Below are 8962 nucleotides of genomic sequence, written 5' to 3'. Positions count from 1 at the left end.
GCACGGTGCGATGCCAATCCTGATGCTACATCAGGGTGCGATGCCAACCACGCCGCGGCACGGTGCGATGCCAATCCTGATGCTACATCAGGGTGCGATGCCAACCACGCCACGGCACAGTGCAATGCCAATCCTGATGCTACATCAGGGTGCGATGCCAACCACACCGCGGCACAATGCGATGCCAATCCTGATGCTACATCAGGGTGCGATGCCAACCACGCCGCGGCACAGTGCGATGCCAATCCTGATGCTACATCAGGGTGCRATGCCAACTAAGCCATGGCATGGTGCGATGCCAGCCCCACCTCTGCATCAAGGTGTGATGCCAACTGCACCATGCTGCAGTGCGATGCCAACCCCACCATGCCAGGCTTGCATGCTGCATTGGCTGCTGGGCCTTCTGCCCTCTGCGCTGCCCTTGAACAGCTTTCACAGTCTGAAGCCAGCTCGCATGGGGACGAGCCCCAGCCAGGCACCTCCGCCACCCTCACCCAAGCCCCACGTGCAACCTTCCCCTTGCGTTTGCGGCACTTGCCGAGCTGGCTACGGTTCACTGCAGAGGTGCAGATCTGACCCGCAGGCCCTCGCAACATGTCAGGACTTTCCCAGAGGATTTGGCTCTCCCCATCCCTGGGACCAGTCCTGGGGTCCCCCATAGGCAATGGGCAGCAAATGCCCCTCCAAAGCAGAGCCATGGAGAACAACAGTGCCTATGTTCACCAGTTCCCCTCCAATCCCCCACAAGCTGCTAATAAGGGGAGGAAAAAGGGGAAAAAACTTGCCTCCGACCAGGGGAGGAGRACTGTGGGTATATCCGCATCTAGGYTTTACATTCTGATCTCAACRGCCTCTCCAGGACAGAGCAAAGCCATTACCTACAGTAAATACCTCGCTGGGGACGAGGGCAGCAACATCCACCACGAGACATTAACTTTTACCGAAGAACCCGAGAAGGGAGGATGAGAGGAGCCGCGTGAAGGACGACTGCAGAGGAGCGCACGAGGGATGCGGGAAGGAGCTGGGTCGGATGAAGCCTGCCAGCGAAGGCAGACAGGCAGACAAGCCCTTTGCAGGGTCCAGCACAGCTTTCGGGCAGCCAGCCTGGTTCTTGGCAGACTCGACACGTCGCGTCTACCTCCAGCTAATAATAAATGCCGGTCGGTTTTAGGAACGTTATCTAGCCCGGCTGTAACCGCTGCCGGCTGGGGAATGTCCCAAAAGGATTCAGGCCCCACGCAGCGCGGACGTCACTCTCCCGGGCCGCGGTGTTACGCGTGGGTGCTGCCGCCTCCCAGGCGCACACCGCAGGCTCGCTGGACACGGTGCTAAGGGAGACCACATTAAGGCCAGGGCCAAGAGCAGAATCCCCCTGGCACCAGTCCACAGGCAGCCTGCAGGAATGGGCCGTGCCATGGCCACTGCCCGCGAGCAGCTCGGGATGCAAGAGCCCACGCTCCCGAAGCACGAGCAAAGCGGTGCCTAGAGCTGCCGGCAATGGCGTGCGTCCCTGCCCCGCAGGCTCGGGGATCGYGGCTCCAGGCAGCATCAGCACCGGCAGTGCAGCAAGGGGCTCTGGGAGCCTGGCCAGGGCACCGCATCCCTCTCTGCAAGCGGTCACACGCTGCTGGCAGGTCCCAAGAGCTGCAACGCACGGGGACAGCCCCAGGAGCAGAGGTGAAGACCTCATGAATTCACCCTGCTGTGCCTTCACCATTCAGCCGTAACACGTGCCACAGTGTCCCTTGATAAAGGGGTGAGCCAGAAGGACACGTGTGCCACGGAAAGCCATCACGGACACGAGACCATGCACCTGGGTGCAGCTGGAGGACTACGAAACAGCGAGAAAGGTCAGGCGCCCGCCCTCCCAGGTGTGACGGCCCCGGGCGCTGCCTCCAGGCGACCTGGCCGTGGGTCTAAGGCAGCTCTGTTGGGATGAACGTCGCATTCGGGACGTCTCCTTCGGAGCAGCGACCGGCAGCCCGGACGCCCACGGCAGCCCCGGAGCCGCAGCCCCGCTCACCTGCCAGGCTGAAGGCCAGCGCTCCCAGGACGAGCAGCGGGCAGAGCATCTTCGGTGCGAGCAACGCCCCGGCGCCCTTGACACGGGGAATCCTCTCGCATGCGGCAACCGCCCCGAGCTGAGGAAAAACAGAACAAAGCAGGGAAACGGTGAGCAATCCCAGCGGGAACAAGAGGCAGCGAGCGGGAGGCTGGCAGCCGGCATCCTAGGAGAAATGAGGCCAGCGGTGCCTCCTCTCCCGTCTGGTTGGACCGAGCTGATTTCCAGGAGGCCTCCAGCCACCCCTGTGCTGCCTCTAGTCCCTCTCCCACCCCCAGGCACCGCGTCCGCCCGGAGCAGGCGCTGCGGGCTGGGATTCCTCCCACCCGGCTCGCGAGTTTGCTTCAGAGCCAGGCAGCTCCGAAGGGGCGCTGCTCCGGGGGCCGCAGCCCCGCTCGCCCGCAGGACGAGACCTCTCAGGCCCTGATTCACCCCGTGCACGAGCTGGAGGGGTCCTTGAGCACGGCTCCGACACCCCGCGTCCGGCCTCGGGGCTCCCGGCCCCGCTGGCGCCCTGCCTCGCTCCGGCGCTGGAGCCGCCATCCCCACGCGCCTCCCTCCCTTCTTCCCCCGCTCCCGTCTCCAGGAAGCGTCCCCGCGGCCCGCTCGGAGGCGCTTGCTCGATGCAAGCCGTCCGTTCCCCCCGTGGTGGCAACGGAGCAGCCGGGGGCGGCGGAGGACTCGCCTCCAGCCGGGCTGCCGTGCCGCCCAGCACGCGTTAGCCGGAGCCCATCCGCCCGCGGCGAGGCAGCTGGCGGCGAGCCGGCTCCCGCGCCGGCGACGCTCGGCCGGCACCCGAGGGGCAGCGTCCCCGCCAGCCGCTTCTCCTCCCCGCTTCGCTTCCGGGCGCCGCCTTTCGGCGCTCTTCCCCGCGGGGCTCGGCGGCTGCCTCGCCGCCCTCCGAGAGGCAGCGCCAGCCCCTCGCTGGCGCTGCCCTCAGTTGCTAAGAAGAGATTAGGTTTGCAGATTCCTGGCTCCGACAGCGGTCCGGGGCCTGCGGCGCTTCCCCCCCCCCGGCTGTCACGGCACAAAAATTTCCACCCCGGGCTACGAAGGCCGAGGCTGCCTCGAAGCTCGGGAACGAAACGGGAGCGCCGCGCGGCCGCAGCGAGGGCCAGGCTGCCTGGCCCCGGCTGCCTCCGAGCACCCTYGCCGGGGAGGGGAGGATTAAGCCCCTGGAATTCGGCACCCGCCCCCTGCCCTCCCCGGAGTCGCGGGAGGGCCTAAGCCACCTCCGCGGTGCCCCAGCGGCACCCCGAAGCGGCCACGCTCAGGCGACCCTCTCCCTCCCTCCATCCCGCGGCATCGGCGGCGCCTCRGTCGCGGCTGCCGGCCTTCGCGGGCTTCAGTCTCTCCCGGCACCGGATCCTGCGATGCAGCTCACAAGAGCAACGAGTTCGGAGGGTCTCTGAGGCAGAAACGGCTGCGTCCAGCGACCTCCTCACCAGGAAACGCCAGGTGCCTCCGAACGCACCGCCGCGCTCCTCCCAAATTCGGCAGCGGCGGGCTCAGGCTCCTCCGCGCCCCCCACGGCCCGGAGCCGGCGCGGGCCGGGACGCGCTGAACACGCGGGGCCCCGGCGCCGCTCCGCTCCCGTGAAAGGAGCTATTCACCTTGCCCGGCGGCGCGGCCAAAGCCCAGCTCCAGCCTCTTCCGTCAGCCTCGAGCTCCCCGCGCCGGCGCCAGCCCCAGCGCTTCTCACCGTATTCACGCAGGTCGCTCGGAAAAGAGAGACGTGTCCCTTCCTTCAGCTCTTGCTCACCTAAAAGCAGCCCCAATGCCTTCCTGGGGACCAGTGTCCAACTGCGCTAGGTCCCAGCAGCAAAAGGCAGAAGGTCTCTGAATCCCGGGCGCGAGCCCRTAGCGGAGACGCGCAGCCGGCAGGCCACGGCGCCCCGGAGAGCCCCTGTCCCCAGGCACTTGCAGCTAGTCCCCAGCTCCCCCCAGCACCCAGACACCTGGGGAACAGCCCCAAACGGACAGACCTCCAACACCAGACCCTAAGCTTCTTTAGACCTTCACATCCCCAGCTCCCCCCTTTCTGAGCTCAGACGGCGATTCCCACCTACCCGGCTTCCCTTCCTGGGAAATCAGGGCGCTGAGAGGATGGGAGGATGGCACGCACGCCCGGTATGAGGATCTTCACGCCTGGGCCACCCAGCCTTGGACCTCCCTTCCGATCACATTTTACACCCGAGGGGGTTTGCCCACGGGAAGACGAGAAGCAACGCCGCACCGCGGCTCTGCCTCGGCACTGCCCGCCCGAAGACCGCCAGGCGCTCGACAAAAGGACCGAGGGGAAACCGAGGCACGGAGCAGCGACCCGGCGTGCCTGACGTCACCCTGCGGCCGTCTAGAAGGAGCAGCTGGCTCGTTCTCCCCCCGAAGCCCAACGCGCTCGCCCCCGCAGCCGCCCCGCTTTCCACCCACTACCTAGCAATTGCGGTCGCAGGGGGAGAGCGGAGCCGACCGTCCGCTCTCCTTCCTTTCGAGGCACGAGGCTCCCCGCGGGAGAGCAAACGGCYGGGTCGCGCTCTTTAATCACCTCCCCAGCCTTTTCCCAAGCAGGCGAGCAGAGCGCCAGCCCCGGTGCCGAAGCCGAGCAGACAGGAAGGGAGGAAGTCACGGTGGGAGAGGGTGATGGGGCACCGGCACGTCACGCTCGCCTGCCCAGGCAGCTCCGCACAAGGGAAGGGAAACAGTGAGTCATCCCTCATGCTTGCACTTGGAGCTCTTTCCTTTTCCACAGATTTTCACCAGCGGATGCAGACGGCAAAATGCTTCGGTGTGCAGAAGTGAGGCAGCGTACCCACGTGGAGAGCTCGGAGCAACGTGCCAGGGGCCAAACCCGGGGCTTGGCTGCAGGAGATGTGGTGCCTGTTCCCAGCTCTCCTCCTGGTTTGGGAAAGCCATCGCCCCTCCCCCTGCCKCAGTTTCCCCACCTGGGACTTTGAAACAGAGAAGACGCAGTGGAATGGGGTAACTGGGGAGTCAGCTCATCCCTAGGGMCCCTTTCCCAGTTCATCCCTGTGTTCACTAAAGCAAAACCAACTGAAGGAGCACCCCATGACATACTGCGTGGATTGGGTTTTTCTTGTAAACGCCGCTAGCATAAATTAATTCTGGTGATGCTATGACCCACGCACAACAGAACTCCAAACTAAACTACATGGTTTGGCTACATGACCCAAAAGTCCTGCTGGGTCCTCTCAAAGGAGAGAGCAGCACAGCTCCATGCTGCCAAAAACCCGAGCAAGACAGAGCTCAGGAAGGGCAGTCCCAGGTGGGATCAGGATTGGGATTTCCCCTTCAAGATCTCCGGGAGCCAACGGCAGAGGAGCCTGCAAGCCTCATGAGAGGGGACAGGGCCTCAGAAGGACACGCGACAAGCTGCAGGGAGCTTTCCTGCTCCCTTGATTCCGCTTCTGCTGTGCAGAAGACAACAATCTGGCCTACAGTGGTTCCTTCAGGAGGTCCGACGTGGCTTGAAAACCAAGCCCCAGAGGCTTCCAGCTGGGCACCCAGAACTACCGGTCACTTGAGAACCATTTGCCTTAAAGACAGAGGAGAAAACATGTCCCAAGCCTATAAAGGGCTACGATAAATGCCTGGGGAAGGAAAGAGCCCTCCACGGCTGGAGCACAGCTCTCGCCCTCTGATAAGGGTGTCGGGCCCGGGCACACAAGCCTTTCCCGTGACGGGTTCACACTTCCATACACGATGGGGGTTGGCGGCAACCTCTGCTCACCCGATCGAGTTCACGCCTGCATTGGCGCTGCACAGGGCAACAGCTCTCCAGGGCATCGGCAGAGGCCTGCTGCCCACCAGGACYCGTGGGCTGAGCCAGACCATGAACCGCTCCAGCCGGCTACGGATGTAGCCACCAAAGRCCACCMAGGCTTCACKSYRTCACAGAGAGCATACTCCAGCAGCRTCCCTAGATCCGCACRCTCCCTCCCCACTGCTGGGTACAAAGCAAAGCCCCAGAGAGATCTACACCTTGGTCACGGCCRGGAGAGCGCAACCCCTGCTCTCGTGCCTAAAACACAGCAGGAAGGAGCAGAGGAAGGAAAAGCATGGGAGCAGCTGTGGGCAGGGGGAAGAAAGAGTCCCAAACCCTGTCTCTGGTTCTAGAAAAGGCCAGTCTCACTCTTCTGTGACTCACTTCCCCTTCTCCTGCAGAAATACTACCCTGTTTCACATGGGCTCAGCAACTCATGCCCCTGAGATACCACGAACCAGCAAGGAGCTGCAAGATCTCCCCTAGTCTGCACCACCGCTGTTTCTCACAGCACGAGAAGACATGAAGTTCATGTAGGCATATGTTAGGGTCATAAATTTCCAGTTTATGCATGCCGCATGTTGAAGGGTTTCCAGATGCCCTTCAGAGGAACATGCGATTCATTCTACACTAAAACTCCCAGCCAGGAGGGGGACCCGCTCCAGCCRGCGCCCTACTCACAGCCACGCGATGCATCCCCTCGGCCTGCGTGCGTCAGCCCACGGGCACCGCAGCCCCGGGCGACACGGCCGAATGCTGCACCCTCCGCAGGGGCTCCGCAGCCCCTCAACCGCAGCTTTGGTTGCAAGCGAAGGAGAAAAGGAAAAGGCTGTTACCGGCAACGCGGGGCAAATGAGAGAGCAACTGAGTCACCTAACCCCAAAGACAAGTTTTTGCATGGGTATTAAAAAAAAMCTCCAAGTAATCAGCAGGAGAGAGACCCCCGGTATCTCAGATCCAGGTCCTGATTGCTGTAGGTCAAGTAGTAGTTAACGCTGCGAACGACTCCCTTGGAAGAGCTGCAAGCCAGGAGGGCTGAATCTGATCCTACAGAAACACAATGACTACTTAAGTCACATTACAAACCATATGTAAACAATTAACAGCCTGGGCAAGCAACATCTACAGAACATGTGACGGCTATTACAGAGGGACCGCAGGGAGCATACGTCACAATTCCCCACTCACTATTTACCAACACGCAGCAGAAACGCTGCTTTTCAGAAAYGCCCGGATTATGAGCCACCTCTCAGTCTGAGAAGAGCTGAGGTGCAACGGAAACCTCCACAGGAACRGCATCCGCAACATCCGGGGCACATCAGTCACCTTCCTGCTGCGGTCAACCACAAAGCTGCAGCGAGGCATTGCTGAGACCCGGCAGAAGATACACGATCTTCAGCAGAAATCCAGCACACAACATATCTTAAGTAAGTGTGCACCAAGAGYAGAAGGTCCACAGACATTTGAGCTCCATCTGCATCATCTACTGCTGCAACCAAGGRGGAAGAAGCTGTCCTCACCCCCAGGTCTGAAACAGACCCAGTTTTGGCAGGTCCCTGGGCAGAGGTCCCTGCTTGGCTTTCTCTCCATCGCTTCCCCAGGATTTATGCCAGCAAAGAGCCCCACATTTGTTCTAGACCCAACAGTGATTTCATGCTCCAGAAAAATTCTGCCATCCATTTTTAGTTCCCACTCAACCTCTCACCAAGCAGCAGGAGAAGTGTTGGCAAGAAGCATCCTGCTCCCAAACTGGAGCAAAGCGGGATCCTAAAGGGAACGTGGCTCAGCAGAGACACGTCCCGACTGCACTTGAAAGGATGGGCAGAGAGACAGGGAGTGCAGGGATCTGGAAAGCTAATTCGTCCTCCGCCCAGGCTGGAGATATCAAGCATGATCTTTGGCAACGGCRGTTGAACGAAAGGGACAAATTATCCTTTTGTTCATCCTGAGAAAAGGGGAACAATTATTTCCTCAGCTCTGAGCTCATTTTTTATCTCATCCAGTTATACACTGTGGTTTTCTTAACTACACAAATTAAATACAGGGTTTAAAACTGGATATATTAGCACACCAATCCAGGACGCCTCCCTTCCTTGCCTCCAAGCTCACCTCTGCCCAGAGCACAGCCTTCCAGTAACGATCGCTTTGGGACCATCGCCTTCTCCCTTCCCTCCTGCTGCGGCTCCCGAGCGCCTCCCGCTCCCCCTCGCTCCCTCCCAGGCCTGCCGAAAGCGGCCTTTCCTCCTGGGCGCCTCCAACGGCTCCCTGTGTCGCAAAAACCGCGCAGGAGCTTGGGGCAGAAGCGCCGGGAGGAAGCGGGCATGGGAACAGCGGTCAGCTYCCGCACTGCTCCCCACGGCCACTCCGTGCGTTTGAGTGCCAGGCCAGGGAGACACGCTGACAGGGACGAGCCAGCGTGTTGCCTTGGGTCAGCAGCACCAAGACGAGGGTAGGGAGCCAGGGACATCTTTCTGTCCCCTGTTTGTACAGCGCCTAGCACCGCAGTCCAGCTCCAGCACACCCGGGCTCCCCGGCAGGGTTTTTAGGATTCGGTTGCACTTCTTTAGCGATTTCAACATGCGGAAGAGCCCCGATGGAGGCAGCTCAGAGGAGCCGTCTGGGGAGAGGCTCCCCGACGGCGCGGGCAGGGGTAGGGCTAGCACGCAGCAGCGGTGCGGCCCCGCTCCTCCCCAGCTCCCCACGCCCCAGTGACCCCACGGCAGGCAGGCAGAGGCGGAGGAGCGGCCTTGCCGCCTGCCTTCGGAAGCCGCCAGCCGTCTCGCCTGCGCCGCTCTGAATGAAGCATCTGTGTCTCGAAACCACCGGAAGGAGGAGGAAAGCGAGCTTGCGGTGTCGTAGAGCTGCCGCTAGGAAAGTCACTGGCAAGCACTGATTTTTGTGCCTCCGGGCCCGGCCGCGCAAATTACGCGCTGCTCGCTCTCGGGACGCGGCAGGAGCGCGGGAGGCCGGGGCCGCCCGGCGCAGCCCGAAGCGTTCGCGCAGCCCTCGGGGCGCCTCCTGCCTCCCGCCCAGCCGCAGCTAAACCCAGGCGCGTCGCTGCTCGAGGCGCCGCTCGCCGAGCGCGGCCTTCCCCGCCCGCCGCGCTCGCTGCCGCCGCC

General features: G+C 62.3%; 1 protein-coding gene across 1 annotated transcript in view; it reads right to left on the bottom strand.

Moving 5' to 3' along the window:
- The window catches only part of CD276 (CD276 molecule), a 16671-nt gene extending 14545 nt beyond the window's left edge, over positions 1–2126 (bottom strand). The window contains exon 1 of the mRNA XM_026068321.1: positions 2024–2126. Within this exon, the coding sequence (XP_025924106.1) occupies positions 2024–2072 (49 nt within the window). The 5' untranslated portion in view covers positions 2073–2126. The remainder of the gene's footprint in view (positions 1–2023) is intronic.
- Between the last annotated feature and the right edge of the window lie 6836 nt (positions 2127–8962).

Source organism: Apteryx rowi, unplaced genomic scaffold (assembly GCF_003343035.1).
Source record: "Apteryx rowi isolate R43461 unplaced genomic scaffold, aptRow1 scaffold_27, whole genome shotgun sequence".
NCBI lineage: Eukaryota > Metazoa > Chordata > Aves > Apterygiformes > Apterygidae > Apteryx > Apteryx rowi.
Note: the sequence above shows the minus strand (reverse complement) of the source record. Positions and strands in the feature narration are given on the sequence as shown.